This window comes from Crocuta crocuta, unplaced genomic scaffold, assembly GCF_008692635.1.
Source record: "Crocuta crocuta isolate KB4526 unplaced genomic scaffold, BGI_CrCroc_1.0 scaffold316, whole genome shotgun sequence".
Taxonomy (NCBI): domain Eukaryota; kingdom Metazoa; phylum Chordata; class Mammalia; order Carnivora; family Hyaenidae; genus Crocuta; species Crocuta crocuta.
This window is the reverse complement of record NW_027529682.1, coordinates 801,735-819,690: the sequence shown is the minus strand read 5'-3', so window position 1 is coordinate 819,690 and position 17,956 is coordinate 801,735. Positions and strand designations below refer to the sequence as shown.

At 45.7% G+C, this 17,956-nt stretch overlaps 1 protein-coding gene across 1 annotated transcript in view; it reads left to right on the top strand.

Annotated features, from left to right (window-relative positions):
• Window positions 1–17,956, top strand: part of UBASH3B (ubiquitin associated and SH3 domain containing B) — a 41,851-nt gene that overhangs the window by 10,355 nt on the left and 13,540 nt on the right. The window contains exons 6-12 of the mRNA XM_077763052.1: window positions 1,686–1,855; window positions 6,985–7,193; window positions 10,626–10,758; window positions 12,057–12,177; window positions 12,782–12,904; window positions 14,146–14,238; window positions 15,897–16,041. Of these exons, the coding sequence (XP_077619178.1) occupies window positions 1,686–1,855; window positions 6,985–7,193; window positions 10,626–10,758; window positions 12,057–12,177; window positions 12,782–12,904; window positions 14,146–14,238; window positions 15,897–16,041 (994 nt within the window). The remainder of the gene's footprint in view (window positions 1–1,685; window positions 1,856–6,984; window positions 7,194–10,625; window positions 10,759–12,056; window positions 12,178–12,781; window positions 12,905–14,145; window positions 14,239–15,896; window positions 16,042–17,956) is intronic.

Below are 17,956 nucleotides of genomic sequence, written 5' to 3'. Positions count from 1 at the left end.
CTATTATCAAAACCACTAAAACTCCCACAAGACACAAACCTGGTATCAAAGCCACAAAACCCAAATCCTGCACAAATGTAAGAAGCGGGTGTCGGCCAGGGCTGTGGCAGCCTCTTAAGGCACATAATGAGTGAGAGGTGGTGAGGCCCTTGCTTGCTTTCCTTGTAGGCAAAAGCCACTGATCTGTGGCCACTCTCTCGAACTTGGCCGGCCCATTCGCTGCCCCCATGTGGCCCCCTGGTGGTGACTGGGAGAACCAGGTGACCCTGCCTTTTGTAGCTGGTCCAGCTTCTTGCCTGTGTGGACAGCGGGCCATCCCATCTTGGCCCTAGATCCTATGCTTCAATATTCTAGACTTTTTTGCAGACCCAGAGTCCATGAGCAAGTAGATTTAGTGTTCTCCTCCATCCTAAGTGGCATAAGGAGATTTATCGTACATGAATATTCAATCATTGACCGAATACCAAAAGCTTGTATCATGAGCCGAGCACTGAGGATACATTGCAAATGAGACACAGAAAGCCTTGCCACGCAGGGCTTACACCAAAGAAAATACGATGTAATATAACAGAAAAAGATCTGACTGCTAGGTCTGTCTCCCTGGGACATGAACTAGCCCCTTACTTTCACAAATTCCCTACGTTCCTTCTGGTTATATCTTCTGCAGTGTTCTAGCTTGGACCGTAGATGGATCTCCCCCATGTAAAGGTGTACAAAAGAGAAATATAACTCATTGCCTCGTAGGTTTGTTTCTTACAGTGTCTTACAAGAACGGCCTATATGCTTTAATTTTATTTATTTGAGAGAAAGAGAGAGAGAGAGCACAAGCAGGGGAGGGGCAGAGAGAGAGGGAGAGAGCATCCCAAGCCAGCTCCGTACTATCAGCACAGAGCCTGATGCAGGGCTCGAACTCATGAACCGTGAGATCATGACCTGAGCTGACATCAAGAGTCAGACATTTAACCGACTGCATTACCCAGGTGCCCCCACAGCCTGTATACTTTAAACCAGTGGCTTCAGCTGGGGAGATTTTATCCCCCAGGGCACATGTGGCAATGTCTGGAGTCATTTTTGGTCGTCACAACTTGGGGGTGGGGATACTACCAGAACCTAGTTGGTAGGGGCCATGGATGTGGCCAAAGACTGCACAGTGCATGGGGCAGCCCCCACAACAGAATTATTCTGTTTTACACCCTGGAAAGCCCTGATTTAGACTTGGAAAACATTCCATCTTTTCCCCTGGCTCCTCTGTCAGAACACCTAGAAGCTAGACCTGATTTCAACAGGAAGGTGATAAGCTCTCGCATGCACACAATTGCTGAATCTCTGTTTTGTCATGAATTTGCTCATCCTTCTAGGTCTCGGTTTCCTCAGTGGCAGGCTGCTGGTAATCCGTGTGTTATTAGGAGGAAAAGTGGACCCAAACACTCACCTCTCTGCTGGGTGGGAGCCCAGTGTGGCTCTTTCCCTCTCAAACTGAGGGCTGATTCAGGATCTGTTACACCCTCCTCTCCCATGATTCTGCTGCTCTGAAGGAGAACAGCAGCTTTTGTCTGGCCAGGGGACTCCCTCCTTAGTCATTTGGGAGGTGGCATTTATGAGGCACCCTTCCGTGTTCATCCTGGTGTCTCCGTCATGGCGATACAGACTGCATTCCAGTAACGGTTCCCTTCCTCCTTTTCCAGAAGTACGTGTGGAACCTCATAAGAAGCAGCTGCACGTGACCCTGGCTTACCACTTCCAAGCCAGCCACCTGCCCACCCTGGAGAAACTAGCCCAGAACATTGATGTCAAACTTGGCTGTGACTGGGTGGCTACCATATTCTCACGAGATATCCGGTTTGCCAACCACGAGGTAAGGTCTCCCAGGGGCCCCTGACACTACCAGAGGCACAGGGGTGCGGCCAGAACCGGGAGCGCTTGTGGCTCCCTGTTGCAGGGAGATGGGGACCAAAAGAAATCAGCGGAGTGAGCACCAGACCCGGAGTCCACTGAACCCACAATTTCCTCCGGACTCTGCCTGCTTCCTTGGGAAGTTGAGAGCTTGCACCCTTCCTCCCCGGGTCCCTAGTGACTCCTGGGCATAACAGTCCCATTGCCCTGTCTGCCCTGCCAACCTTCCTGGAATGATACAGAGGTGAGAAGGGAGGATAGAAAAGTATGTTGGGAAAGATTTTAATTCTATTCGTGGTGTTACTAGAAGACCTAATCCAGGTCTTCGGTGAGGACACAGAACACACAAAAAAACAGCTCTTAACACATAATTAACAGATACTTGTTAAGTATCTATAGCCTGTAAGTTACCATGGAACATACTAGAATTTTAAAATGTGGTTCTGTCCTCAAGGAGTTTGAGTCCAGCAGGGGAGAGAGAGTAGACACATGAGATAAAAACATAGTTGACATGTTGTGACCCTTTATGTGCAACTGCTGGGAGGCAGGAGTGGGACCACGGACTCCCAGTGCACGTGGAAAGGTTGGCTTACTCCTAGCATCCTTCCTTTGAGAGAATCGGTACTGATTTCCAGGACAAGCTTATGCCACTCTGAAGAGTAATATTGCCCTTTGTGTTTTTTTTAATATAGCTTATTGTCAAGTTGGTTTCCATATAATTGCCCTTTGTTTTAAGGAAAAGCTGGTCCAAAGCTGATTAGCAATTTAGGACCAGAGCTAAAGGCAGAACCCAGGGATTCTGACGAATAAAACAAGTAGCCCAGCTAAAAAGACCACACAGTTGAATGAAAAACTTGTCATCTAGTGTAAAAGTTGTCATCTAGTGTAAATACATTTATAGGAAACCGTATTTCATTTGCTTCCAATTTTTCAACAGCAAAAAGACAGATATTATTCTTAGATTAACTAGCCTCTTAATATCACTGGCTTTTTGTCTGTTTGGAGAGAGAGCGCATGCCTGTGTGAGCAGGGGGAGGGGCAGAGGGAGAGAGAAGCCCAAGCAGGCTGGCACGGGGCTCGATCCCATGACTGTGAAATCATGCCCTGAGCAGAAATCAAGAGCTAGCCGCTCAGCTGACTGAGACACCCAGGTGCTCCCCCTCCTACCCTTTTATAAAATATGAAACACAGGGGCACCTGGGTGGCTCAGTCGGTTAAGCGTCCGACTTCGGCTCAGGTCATGATTCTCACGGTTCGTGGGCTCGAGCCTCACGTCAGACTCTGGGCTGACAGCTATCTCAGAGCCTGGAGCCTGTTTCAGATTCTGTGTCTCCCTCTCTCTCTGGCCCTCTCCTGCTCATGCTGTCTCTCTCTCTCAGAAATAAATAAAACATCAAAAATTAAAAAAAAAAAAAAGAAAAAATGAAACACAGTTGAAATCTCAAGGTCTAGACCAGCTGATCTCATCACTGTCTTGGAAGTGTCCAGAAGAGCTGACCCATGAACCAAAGGTCTGGGCCAGGGCATGGGGCCTGTGAGTGTCAGGGACACGCAGCTTTGTCCAACCCTGCTGACAGGATGTCCTGTCCTCCTTCCAAGTCATTTGATGGAACTTTCTGGAAAGACACACCAAGGAGACTGGGCTTGATCTTGCTTAAGAATTCTGACACCTCCTGGAATTGCTTAGGATGAGCCCTAAATATAACGAGAGAGGTATGGCTGACTGGACTCCTTACAAGGACGAAGAAAAAGAAAGTCAAGGGGTGCATGCAGATGGACTGTGAGAAGTCACCTTCCTCAGAGAGGGAAGGTGGCAGTGGAATTTTACAAGGAATATCTTCTAATCAACACTGCCCTCCAGTTAACTCAGAGGGTAATTGCTTTTCTGCCTGACCCACATTCAGCACAATTGGCACTGAGGGAAAGAGGCAGCAAGCACCCACACGAATTATTTTCTAAAAATAACTTGGCCTCTTTTATCTCTTATTTGTAAAAGCTCATTTATTACTGTTCTTTCTGATACAGGCCCCCCACTCTGAGGTCATTTGGCTTTACCTGAGCCCCCCTGCGTATAAAAACCTTTCCTTGCCTGCCTCCTGTCCCCAGGAGATGGGTTTGATTGATCGCTCTAGTGAGGCAACAGATGTCCAGAGAAGGAAGGTGGTTTGGACAAGAGCACTCAGCAAGCCATGCGTGGGCAAACTCCTAGGTCTCTTCCCTCTCCTGGTTTTCCCTTTGATTCCAACTTGCAAATGCCTCTTTGTGCTACACACAGTCCTCCGTGTTAGGGATGGCATTGGGCTGTGCCCAGTTCACATACCAAGCGATAGAAATCTGAAGAAGGACAAGAAGCACATGTGGCTCCAGATCGTGGTTCTGTTCCTTCAGCAGTTGTTAGGTTCACTTCCATAGCTTCTAGAACTCTCCCATCCTTCGTTGTATCCTACAGACAATGGCAGTAGTATTTTGCTAGACTCTTGCTGTCATGCAGGCTACATAAGATTATGGAAGGGCCCTAATACATAGCCCCAGGTGGGTGCAAGATGAAATTGTTGCAGCTACTGCTGTTGTCAGGAGCATGAAGAGCTTCAAAGGCAATGATGTTAGGTTCCTACCCTCGCATAGGATGGCAGCTGCCATGCATGAGGGAATGAACAAACTTGAGATAGACCTAACAAGTCTTCCAGGTCAATGCTAAACATAAAAAGAGTAAGTTTAGGGGCACCTGGGTGGCTCAGTCGGTCAAGCGTCCAACTCTTGGTTTCAGCTCAGGTCATGATCTCACGGTTCGTGGGTTTGAGCTCTGCGTTGGGCTCTGTGCTGATGACACACAGCCTGCTTGGGATTCTCTCTCTCTCTGCCCCTCCCCTGCTCACATTGTCTATGTCTCTCAAAATAAATAGACTTAAAAAAATGTTAAGAAAAGTATAATGTAGTACAAACCTAGGCATGTATCCGGATATCTCCCAAATGTAGGTTGGCTTTCTGCGTGAGCTTTTGGTGAGCAGGATGGTCTGTGGGGACATGGGCACCAGTTATAATCTTAGATTTGCTGCAACCTCTTAATTATCATACTGCTTATTCAATAAATCAAAGCTCTTTGTCGCCTGACTACCCGGTGCCTAGGACACACGGTCTCCTACGCTCCTCTGCTGTGCCTCGATTTCCCTGGAGGTAACCTGTAGACAGAATACTCACCCTGCCCCCACCAAGCAATAGGAGGAATGAGCACTCTGAATCACTTTGAGTTTCTCAAAGGAAAGACACTTCTGGGCCAAAGGCATAATTAATTAGTCAAAACTATGCTATGCCTGAGTATCTAGGAGACAGAAGTTTCGACTTGTTCCCCCATGACTCGGTGCCTCTCTCCACCCAATTCCCGGAGAAGGAGCGTTCCTTTTGGTGAAGCATCACATACCTAGCTTAGAGAGTTTCTGTCTTTCTTTAAGCTGTTTTCACAATGCAGCAGAAACTATCTCCCTGGCTAGTTCGGAAATGGTGGTTTGAGCATGACTGTGACAGAGGCAACTATCTTGAGCTGAAAGATACTGGAAAAGAAACAGAGGAAGAAACGGGTGGCCTAAGGGAAAGGAAAATCAGAATCCAGCAGTACAATGGGGTTCTGTCCATTTCTACTTCAGTTCTCTAGAAAAAAAATCACATCTTTTTGCCAGCACCTTTTCTTAGAGACTTCCAGAAGGAAATTCTTTAAAACATGTTCTGATGTGTCACCTTGCCAGACACGAGGAGAGCTGATTAGCTCACGAGCATACAATCCAAAGGGTCAGACTAGAAGGGAGATCAGACGTCATGGTTCAATAGACATAATGATTCACCTTCTGGATACAGGCTTCATCCTAAAGAGTTTCCTAGATTGTCTCATTAACATTTATAAGCCAGGCATTATTTTGCAGATGAGAAAACAGAGGCCAAAGTTAAAAACCTGAAGGTGGAACCAGAATATTTAGCCTGCCGGTATGACTTCAGAACTTCAGGAAGCTGTTACATTATCTCCATCTCAGTGTCCCATGTGAAATAAATAGGGTAGGAAGTTTTCTCCTTACAATTGAGGGCACTTACTGTTAATGAGAAATCAGGAATGTGTTTTTCCAAGGTATCTTCATGCCAATGATGTTTATGTATACCTGGAAAGAACACAAAACCTAGGTAAGTCAGCCAAACAGTATGGCCTGTGGTTGGCTCTGAAGGCTCTTTATGAGCCCAGAGAAGAATCATGTGGTCTCCATCTGGTTGCTGATGACAGCTGGTTACACAACCATACTGTATACACTGATGGCAGTCAAAGATATTTATCTTTCAAGGTCTTTGTTAAAAATGTAGGTTTAGGGGCACCTGGGTGGCTCAGTTGTTAAGCATCTGACTGGTTCAGGGCATGATCTCACAGTTTGAGTTTGAGCCCCGCATCGGGCTCTGTGCTGACCATTGGGAGCCTGGACCCTGCTTCTGATTCTGTGTCTTCCTCTCTCTCTGCCACTCCCCCTTCCTCTCTCAAAAATAAACATTAAAATTTTTTTAAAAGGAAACCTCCTTGAAGGCAGAGACTTGTCTTGTTGAAGCCCCAGAATGACCTATAAAGGGACATGCTTCGGCCCCAAAGCCTTCCTACAGGAGAGTGCCTCCACCCAGACTGTCTGTAACCGATGTATGGAAGACTGGCTTTCCATGAGTGGGGTTTCAAGTGTCTGTTAGGTTGTCTACCGCAGCAGACGGAGAAGGGGAGATCAGGTCCAACCAACCCCATTCAGCAGCTTAGTAAGCACCTACAGGCTTTCAGATACAATTCTGAAACCTGTATCTGAATCCTGACAGGAAGAAATGCCTGAAGGGAAGTCTGGAAGCATCTAGCAGCACCAGGCATACATCCACAATACCCTGAGATTAAAAAAAAAAAAAAAAAAAGACACGCTTTCTGTTCTGAGTCCCAATCTACTCAGAGCTTGCAGACCCCAGGGGCACCTGTAATGTCAACATCTGGATGTGTGCGCTGGGGTAGAACACATAGACGTGCCCCCAGGGGTGCTCAGACTGGGTGCGATGTGGCTCTGACTCCTCCCTCTCTTCCTTTTCCAGACGCTACAGGTCATCTACCCCTACACTCCACAGAATGACGATGAGCTGGAGCTGGTCCCTGGCGACTTCATCTTTATGTCTCCAATGGAGCAGACCAGCACCAGCGAGGGCTGGATCTACGGCACATCCTTAACCACCGGCTGCTCTGGACTCCTGCCTGAGAATTACATTACCAAGGCTGACGAGTGCAGCACCTGGATATTCCACGGGTAAGCAGACCCATGTTCCTCACCCGCTGCTTTGGAAAGACCACAGCCGGCTATGAGCAGGTGCTGGGAATGCAGACTTGGTCCCAGACACCCAGGGCACCTGGAACAGGAGATTGAGTTTGTGGCGGGAAGAGAGCTGTTGGTTCATGACCTTCAGGAAAGGGCTGACCTGGGGCATGGGAAAAGGAGGGATGGGTCCACTCTGCTTTCCTCTGCCTGCCCCAGTTGATGGAACTGACTGGACTCCTGATCAGAAGCTAAACTGAGGCAGCTTGGGGGAGTCCCTCTCTCTGGCTGGAGTGTGAGTCATCCCAGGGCCGAGACTTCATGGCATTAGGGCTCCCGTCCACTCTGGTCTTGGGTCATTGCTCAAGCACGGTCTGACTCCCTACAACAGATAGGCAGGTTCCCAATAAGCCAGCCAGACCAGTAGTGGAAGGCTTTGCAAGGATCAGGAGCCCTAACTGCCCCTCACTTGCTAGGTGCCCTTGAGCCAGTCCTCAGGCTTGGCATCTAAGAACATAGATGAGCGAGACTAAGGAAACAGGCAACTGCCAGAACTGTAAAAAGACAGTGGCACCCCTGGGTCTCCTCTAGAGTGGTACCTTTCCACCCATCCCTCATGGCGGGTTTGCCCCCGAAACAAACCAGGGGTGCGCTCAGTGTGGCCCGGGTTGTATGGCCAGCGTTGTCTCGACAGATAAAACAGGGACAGGAGGCACCTTCTCTTTCTTAGTCAGAGAAGCTCAAAGCCAGCCCCTCTCTAGTGCGCTCGGGCACCCTGCCAGGGTGCGCGTGCTGGTTTGTTTTTCCTCCCTCTTGTTCTTGCCGTGTGCCAACGTGGCTGAGAGCCGGGAGCTCCATGCACCAGCTGCACGGAGCGTCTAACAGTGTTATTACTGCCATGAAAGAGAAGCAGAGAGGGGCAATTTAGGGAGTGCTTTGCCTGGAGGGAGAAAAGAAAAGGTTCTCTCCCCCTGTGAGCAGCAAGCAGACAAACCCCAACCCTGAAGATGGGAAAGAACATCTTCTTCCATAACAACCCCCCCTACCCAGCAATTCCTTCCTCCTTCTGCCAGTCCACCCCCTCACCCCCACCCCACCCATGGGGGCACAGTTGGAAGGTCAAAGCTGCCTCTTATTCCCCAAACCTTTGCTTTTTCAGAAAGGCTTCTGAACATCTAAGCTGTGTTTCCAAAGTTATTGTTTTATCCCGATAAAAACAAGTGAAGCATGATATCCGTGAATACGCTGAGCACTAAGATGGTCTGTCTCATGATCCACAGCTCTTAGACCATTTAAAAAAAACTTTTTTTAATGTTTATTTTTGAGAGAGAGACAGAGTGTGAGCAGGGGAGGGGCAGAGAGAGAGGGAGACAGAATCCAAAGCAGGCTCCAGGCTCTGAGCTGTCAATCCCAACACGAGGCTTGAACCCACGAACCATGAGATCATAACCTGAGCGGAAGTGGAATGCTCAACTGGCTAAGCCACCTGGGTGCCCTGAGGAAATCTTTTCCTACAACCCTTCTTTGGGCATCTTGCCTAGTTCCGAGAGTATCTAGATACTTCTCAGTTGGTGAAGCCCCACTGTGTCCTTTGACTCATGGGTGGGGACTGGCCGGTCCTTCTGGGCTTACCCCCAAGACTGCTGTATCTGGGGAAGTTGAGAAGACGTCCTGGGTATCAGGCTCAACTTCCTCCCTATGCGATCTCTCAGCACAAAGCATCTGACTATTGTCACTGGAACTGACAGCACCAGGCTGTCTCAGAGTCCGGTTCTTTGATTACAGTGACAGTTAAGAAGAGAAGGAGGTTGGCATTCTCCTTGCCAACCAAGCTGAAGGGGGAAGAGAGAGAAGGGATTCTGCCAGTGTCTTTACAGCTGTGATAAAGAAAAGAAATTAAGGGATGTGTACAAGCAGGATGTCAAGCCGATTCCATCTATCCAAACACTTCAGGCCCTGAAGCTTTGATGAATCAGACAGTGAAACCAAATTTTCTTTGACGGTGATGTTTGCAAAGGAGAACAGCCCGTCTCTCAGACTGTGAATGGCACTAGATTTTCTTGGCCTACAATTGCTTAATTTGTCCCGTTGGGCCCTTAGGCTGCACATCACACTTGCTGATACAGCTTTGTGAGATGGCGCTTCCCGGGTCCCACCCCAGATCTGCTGAGTCATGATCAGTGACAAGTCAGGTTCAGACGTGTATTTTTTTTTTAAAGCTCCCCTGGCGATTCTGAGATGCAGTAGGGCTGCAATATCACTTTTGCAGGGTAGGAGGTTTCTGAAGCCTTTGTGTGTAAGTAGGAGGGATCTACTGACAGCCAAAAAAGAGAGTGGAAGGGGTCCTAAAATTACTAAAACCATAGCATTAAAAAAATCTCCTTTTCCTAACAACCAGTAGCTTCATTAGATCGCTGACTATAAAAAGTGCTTTTCCAGAATGAAATTCAAATATTTCTGTGTTAAAATGAAACAGTCCTGAACAGAGTGGGTCAACAGGTACAAGCCAGGACTATGGCTGAGCAAATTGAAACGTATGGCTACTCTAGCTGTAAAGAAGCAAGAAATCTAAAATTTAAATGCTGTCTCTTGAACACGTCAGTGATGCAGGAGGAGATGTTCATTGGATTTGCCTTGCAACCATATTTAAATTGGAATGTCTATTAGATAAAGCCTTTTGGAGGACTTACTCATCAAAATAACTCAGACACGGCATAATTTGCTGCCTCCCTGTCAGCAAGGCCTCTTTGGAGTTTCTGTAGCTACGGTGTAACACCCAGAAATGAGAGCTCTTGGCTCACAGCTCCATACGTCTGGCGAGAATGGCCTCCTCCGAAATAATTCTGTGTTTAATCATCTTGTTGGAGGTGTTATTGAGATGCGTAGGGGGTGGGGCGCCCAAAGAAGGTGGAAGAGAGGACAATGGCCATAAGGTTTCCTTGATCATTAGCAACCACAGGCAGAGTGGTGGAGACCGTAAAAATCCTCCATCTAATTTGTCAGTTCAGGTGAAAATCACCATGGAAAAGATGAAAGGCAACAAGAATTGTTTTTTCCTTTGGAGCCAGAAAAATCACTGGAAACAATGGTACAGAATTGAAAACTCATTATTCTTTAGCGAGCCTTTGGCACCAACCATGGCTGTGGCATCCTGACTGGCACAAAATCAGGGCCCCGTCCCTACCCAGAGAGATGAACACATCTGTTACAAGCACAGAAATCCATCTACCCCTAATTTAGTAACTGCAAGACTTAAGCATAAAACAAGATGTTCCTCTCTAGAAATGGGGCGCCCCCTCCTCAGCATTCCCAGCCATTGCCCTGGGTGTGTTTCCTGCTAATTCCCACACTCATGTTGAGCCCAAGGGTGAAGTGCTAATGACTTCTGGCCAAAACAGTTAACAGCTTCCTCATCTTCCCCTGCAGTTCTTACTCGATCTTAAACACAGCATCTTCTAACGCTGTCTCATTTGGTGATGGTGTGTTGGAGAGGCGGCAGTATGAAGACCAGAGCCTGGGGGAGACGGCTCCCCTGACTATCATCTGCCAGCCCACGCAGGTAAAGCTGACCGTTGGGGTCACACCCTCAACTCAGGATCATGGGGCGCTTCTTTGCTAAGGTTGAGGGCTTACCCTTGGTGCCCCAAAGGGTCCCAGATCTCTTGGGGGTAGAAAATGCACAAAATTATAAAAGATACACAGAATTGAAGGTTAGGGATAGTCAGATGGAGGGTACTGACCATATGTCCCAGCATCCAGGTCTAGGCTGGTAGAGCAGGAGATTCTTCAGAGAATAGGACATGTTATCTGTAGAGTCATAATTTCACATGCCGTTGGGAGATTAAAAAGAAATCCTAAGGCTTTTAGCACAGTGCCTGGCACACGTATGTATATCTGAATGCACAACATATGCCAGAAACATTGCAGAATGGAAAATGTGGGGGTGGGGATCGTTGTGAAAAATAGAGACAAAGGCAAGTTGAGGACCAAGAGACTAGATCACATTGGTTGGAGCCCAGAGCTTGAATTAAGGAAGAGTAGGAGAAGAAACGGGAAAGGTCATGCCATTATCCCACCTTTTAACCCTGTCAGGACAACTAACTGGCAGCAAATGTAAAGTGCTGGCCAACACGAAGGTGGCCACACTAAGCAAACTGGGAATAGCTGACCATCAGAAGGAAGGAATATAGAAACATCTGTAAGGATCCACCCAGCACTGACAGAACCCAAACTCATTTGGCCATGCCTTTGACTAGACTGCCTATTTCATCCTTCAGAAGTAGCAGCTGACCTCCCTGAGCCATTGGGAATACCAACATGGACATAGTCAGACAACAGAGCCAAAAGTAGGATTAGAATAGCCAAAGAAGAACTTCATTGCCAGAGGAGACCCACCATATGTTAGAGGTGAGGCGGACATAGTTGTGATAGAAGTCCTCGCTCTCTGAAGTTGAAGTAGCCCTGTGGAGGAGGACTAGGTGACTAGGTCTACGCACTGGCTAATTGTACCTCCGAGCTGTAACTCGAGTGGTCTTCGCATTTTTGTATCAGCCAAATGCTACTCCCATGCAGCAACAGCAACGGTGAGACGATTTCTACCACCCTTCTGCTTTTGCAGAACACATGCAGTTCATCTCATCTGAGCCTCAGAATAACTTGTGAGGTCTATAGGAGTCATCTTACTGCCCCCCTGTTACAGACGGGCCAACGTAAATCCAAGATCCTTATGGGGCTTGTCCAAGTCATATATGGGCAGAACTTGTTCTGGAACTCTGCTCTACTCATCTGGCACTTGGCTCCAGGACATGTTTGTTTTCTTCTCTGCTTCCCCCACTAATAGCCTTTCTTACTCTGCAGCCTCTGAGGGTCAATAACCAGCCTGGCCCTCAGAAGAGATGCCTCTTTGTGTGCCGGCACGGTGAGAGGATGGATGTTGTGTTTGGGAAGTACTGGCTATCGCAGTGCTTTGATGCCAAAGGTGAGTGGTTAGTTGGCCTGCTTAGCCTTGGCATACCTTTTATGGCCTCTAGGAGGCACTGTCAAGCTACATTTGTCTAGATTGGAGTCTTTCATGGTTCCTGTGCTATGGGAAATGGCTATAATGTGTTACAATCTAAGTCCTTCCTGATTGTCTTGAGTATTAACAAAGAGGTAAGTATTCTTGTCCCCATTCTATAAACTAAGACACCAGGGACCCAAGAAGCAAATGTCTTACCCATGGTCATTTGGCAGAGGAAGAGACAGGTGTCCTGATTCTGTGGCCAGCATTCCCTCCATTAAATCACCCTGGCTTATGTGGTTCCTGTTTCATTTGCGTGGCATGTCAGAGAGAGAGGCTTGCGTATCACAGACTTCTCCTGCTTTAGAGTGTATGGTTGTTACTTTCACATAAAAACTTATCTCTTGCCACTCCCGTCAGTAGAACAAAGGGGTGGATTCTAAGACTCTACCAAAGGAAAAGTGTCAGCCTCAATATTGTCTAGAAAGGTCAATTCAGTGTCTTTGGCCAAAAAGGAATGGAAGTGGAGGGCTGTCAGGATCGAAAACAGAAAGTCATCCTTTGTCTGACTTTGTTTCTCCAGGCCGCTACATACGTACCAACTTGAACATGCCTCACAGCTTACCTCAGCGGAGTGGTGGTTTCCGGGATTATGAGAAAGATGCCCCAATCACTGTGTTTGGATGCATGCAAGCAAGACTGGTGGGTAAGTGTTGTAGAGTGATTGCACAGCCTTTCCTGGCTGCTTCTTTGAAAGACTGGTTCCAGTAGGGTGCCAAGACGCTTCCCAGGGCTTTCTACAACTTTCCTACAAGTAGCATATTCCTCCAGTTCAAAAGGGATTTATTACATAACCATTAAGTTCAGGACACTGGGCTGGGCACTAGGTTGGTTTACCAGAGTCAACCAGGTATGATCTCTTGAGGGCTGTGTGGTGCGGTGATGGCGCAAGGTCAGCTTCTACTGCGCAGGGGAGGAGAATCCTGGGGTGGCTGGATGTAGAGAGGCCAACACATCCTTTGAGAATGGTCAGTTCTTTGCAGGTCTGTTTCATACCTGCCAGGCAGAGACAGCAGCCTTGTCCTATCCAGTCATTTAACATCCTCATGGATCACTTACTTTGTGCGAGGTCCTTTGCTAGGTGTTGGGGATCCAAGGAGAGTCCCCACCCTCAGGGAAACAAACTTTTAAGTCGATAAGTATCGACTTAATACTTACAGTATAGTATTCTCAAGAATAGAATTGTGTACAGAGTAATATAGGCGGATTAAAACACACACAGACAAGGGGAAGGGAAATCAGCTGGGTAGAGAAAGTGTAGGACCTGAGAGGAGAGGAAAAACAAAGTCATAGAGGTGAGAAGTAATATCAAAAGTACTTAGGAGAAAGCTCTCTTTTTCTAGAATGTGGTTGTGAGCCACACAAGAGATAAGGTTGGTGACATGGATAAAGACAAGTTTACAGAAGACCTTGACCCCCATATTAAAGTGTTTAGACTTTATCCAGTAGAGAAAAGAAGTGCTTTCCGTGAGGAAAGTGTTGAAGTATCAGGTGTTGGGATCTACTTCTGTTATCTAGAACCATGACAAGTTGAGATCTTGGTTGGCACAGGATGAAAGTAAAACAAGATCTAATTGTCGCAATATAAACCATCTCGCTTTTATCACAGATGCAAAACCAGAGCATTCTCAGGTTTCCGGGTCTCTCTTGGATGGATAATTTACTGCTAGTTAGCATCAGAGAGAAGGAAAGAAAAAGACAAGGTGGGGGGTCTTCCACTGGGGCTCTTTCATGGGAACACGGATGAAGGGGTGGGTCAGAAACAAGGCTGACACTGCCGGCTCTATGTGAGCCCCCTCTGAAAAAGAGGTTTGCAGGCTACCCCCTCCCATACCAGGTCCAGCTGACGCTGAGTGGATTCAGCAAACTGTTTGCCTTCCTTTGCAGGTGAAGCTTTATTAGAGAGCAATACCATTATTGACCACGTCTACTGCTCCCCATCTCTGCGCTGCGTTCAGACCGCATACAACATCTTGAAAGGTTAGACTTGAGAAAGGTCAACTAAGTCCATCCTTCTGCCTTGGAGGCAGCCCTCCACCCAAATCATCCTAGACTCCTGGGACATTAGCCAATTGAAAGCTTCAAATTTGAACTTTTTAGGGGCACCTGGGTGGCTCAGTTGGTTAAGCATCTGACTTCAGCTTCAGGTCATGATCTCCTAGTTTGTGGGTTTGAGCCCTCTACTGACAGCTCAGAGCCTGGAGCCTGCTTCGGATTCTGTGTCTCCCTCTCTCTCTCTGCCCCTTCCTCACTTGTGCTTTCTCTCTCTCAAAAACTAACTAAATAAAAACTTTAAAAACAATTTTTGGTATTTTTAGCCAGGATTCCTATGGAAGAGATCTTTGCAAATAGGGCCCAAATCATACTCTGGTGGCATCAGTAAGATGAAAGGAGGTACATAAACAATTTTTCTCTTGAAAACGTAAAGCCCTCTTGGATGAATGGTAAGCTTGTAAGATATCATTGTCTGGCAATAATTTGGAGCCTACAGAGTGTGATCCCCTTTTTGCCGTGAAACTGTGAAATCATTTCCTCCCACTCTGCTCTGTTTGCTTCTCGTTTATAGTAGCAACGGTGCTCTTGAGTGTCTACAAATCTTAATCATTCTTGTTTCTTTAGTTAATTGGATGACTTTAAAAGCACCATTGCTATAAAGACATGCAACTTTCACCCGAATATCTGTGGAAGCTTGAGTTACAGTGATCTCCATTCTCATTTCACTGGAATGAAGTCTGTAGAAACAGAGTGGAATTATTCATTTATACCCAACAAACAAAGGAGCCAGAAATAGCCAAACCAATGAAGAATTTACACTGTCTTTGAGCCTTCTATTCCCTAAGTAAACCAGAATGCATTTGTATATTAAAATACTGTATGTACTAAATTTGCACAGAAAAACTGGTGAAAGGCAATATAAAGAAAGTTAAAAAGGGATGAGTCCTACTCTGAGGGTAATTACACTTCGAAAAAACACAGGGCTTATACACTGGCACTTGCAAATAGTCAACATTGGATTTTCTGGTAGAGAAAATGAGTAATTTACATGATATTCAAATACAGTGTAAGCTATTAGAGAGCAATGGATGCTAAGAGAATTTCTGAAGTTTTGTTTGTTTTTGAGAGAGGCAGAGGGAGAGAGGAGAGATTCTTAAGCAGACTCGTCATCGCAGGGCTCGATCCCACAACCCTGGAGTCACACCATGAGCCAAAATCAAGAGTTGGACGCTCAACCAATGAATCACCCAGACACCCCTTAAGTTTCTTAGTAAGGCAATCTTGGGACTTACCTTAGACAAAGGAATTCTGGTAGTCATAGAAGTGTATACATTATATGGGTAAGGACTTGTGTTCTTTTCTGTAAGTCAGAGACCACTTAAAGCCAGCATACATCTTGCTGGTGTGTCCAGAGTATTAACTCATATGTTTGGTACATATGGAATTTAAAAAATTGTTCAAAGCCACATGCTTTCCACCTTCTTACAGCTGTAGAGAGCAATGGGTAAAAAAAAAAAAAAAAAGAGAGAGAGAGAGAAAGAGAATAGCTTTATCTGCATTGATAACAATTTGGCCTCTATTTTTACTTTTCCACTGAGAACATAGTGGTATTTCCTTCATCTTCATTTTATTTTACCTCTAAGGTTTACAACAGGAAAATCACTTGAAGATCCGTGTAGAGCCTGGCTTATTTGAGTGGACAAAATGGGTTCCTGGGAACACATTACCTGCGTGGATACCTCCGTCAGAGTTAGCTGCAGCCAACCTGAGTGTTGATACAACCTACAGGTAACCCTCTGCGCTATTTCCCAGTGTTGATGTGGAAGTACCTTTCCACACCAGGCCAGGCTAACTACGCAGAAAAGGACTAGCTGTAGCCCGTGGGCAGTTGTCCGTATAGATGGAAGTCAAGTTATGATTTTGAAAAACCCCAACTGGAAAAGCCACCCTTATATTTAGGGTTATATATATAACATATATATGATATGTTATTCATATATCATATATGTTGTTCATATATCTTATATATCTNTCCCATATCATATATATCATATATATGTTGTTCCCTTATATTAGGATTATGTCTATAACATACAATATATGAACAACATATATATATCAGATACAATGTATCTTATATATCATATATATGTTGTTCCCTTATATTTAGTTATATATATAACATATACATGTTGTTCATATATATGTTGTTCATATATCATATATGTCTTATATATGTTGTTCCTTTATATTTAGGAAAGCCCCACACATTGGGCTTTCCTAACTTTATTATATCTCTTCCAGGGAATAATAAAACCACTTTGCATTCCAGGATCATGCACTGGCTAGTGGTGATGTGGTTCTGGAAGCTTGTTGGGGCTGATAAGGGAAGTGACAAGGGTCTTGCCTTGGATTGTCATTTTTCGTTTTTCAAAGCATTTTTAATTCTCTTTATCTTCATTGGTTATTGCTGGAACCCCAGAGTGGAGGCAAGCCACTGTAATATATAAATAAGAGAGTCTGAGCAGCTTGCCTTAAGTCATACGTTTAAGTGGCCACACCTAACAATGACAACAACAACTAACCTCCACTGATCATTTTCTCCATGTCAAGCACTGTACAGTCTGCTTTGCCATCTTCCCCATTCCTAGTTCTTTGCTTTTTTTGCCCTGGGAGTAAAAAGAAATGTTTGCAGAGTGATCACAAAGGAATAATCCACATGTAAACAATTAATGTAACTATGTTACTGATGGTTCACTCTTAACTATCAAAACTCCACTCAGGCATTTTGTAAAATGTCCCTGAGAAGGGATATCCACAACCATTATGGTGGGAAATTAAGTTCATATTTTATAAGGCAGAATTTGACGCAAGTGACCAACGAAAGCAGAAATGTCCTCCTTGACATTTCATTTCAAATACCTACCCCAACCACAAATGAAGCAACGTGAGCTTCTGGCCAAGGTAGGAGAACGTATCTTTTTTCCATATTCATTTTCCTCTTCTGTAAATAAAACTTCAGGTTACTCCCTAAATTAATAGGTGCTACTTAATGGAATTTGCATTCCTCAAAAATACAATTAAATCCATCAAACCCCCTACTAATAGGCAACTGACCCTTAAACAACACAGGGGGTGGGGGGGCTGACCCCCACATAATCAAATATGTGTATAATTTTGATTTCCCCAAAACTCAACTACTCATACCGTACTGTTGACTGGAAGCCTTACTGATAACTGTCAATTAACACGTATTTTGTATGTTCTGTGTATTCTGTATTGTATTCTTACAATAAAGTAAGGAAGACAAAAGAAAGTGTTTAAAAAACCAGAGAAAATAAATGGACAGTACTGTATTGTATTTATAAAGAAAATCCACATATGAGTGGACATGTAGAGTTCAACTCTGTGTTGCTCAAGGCTCAACTGTACTTCATACTTTGTCTCTACCGTATGGCAACTGTTTTTCTGTCCTTTGGGGGAAATGGCAATAAATTGTAGTCCCCGTGTCAACAGCCCTCATCTCTCTGGCGGGAAAGAGGGTGAGTTATTGCCAATGTTGGTGAAATGACTTTCCTCACTCACCGTGCAGCACCTCCCAGACCATCCAAGTCTGTGTCTTGGGTTTCCTGTTAAACGCATCCTGCAGTTCCTCCCAAGCTGGTTTACAGAATTCTCCAGAATCACTCTGTCTGAACCTTTC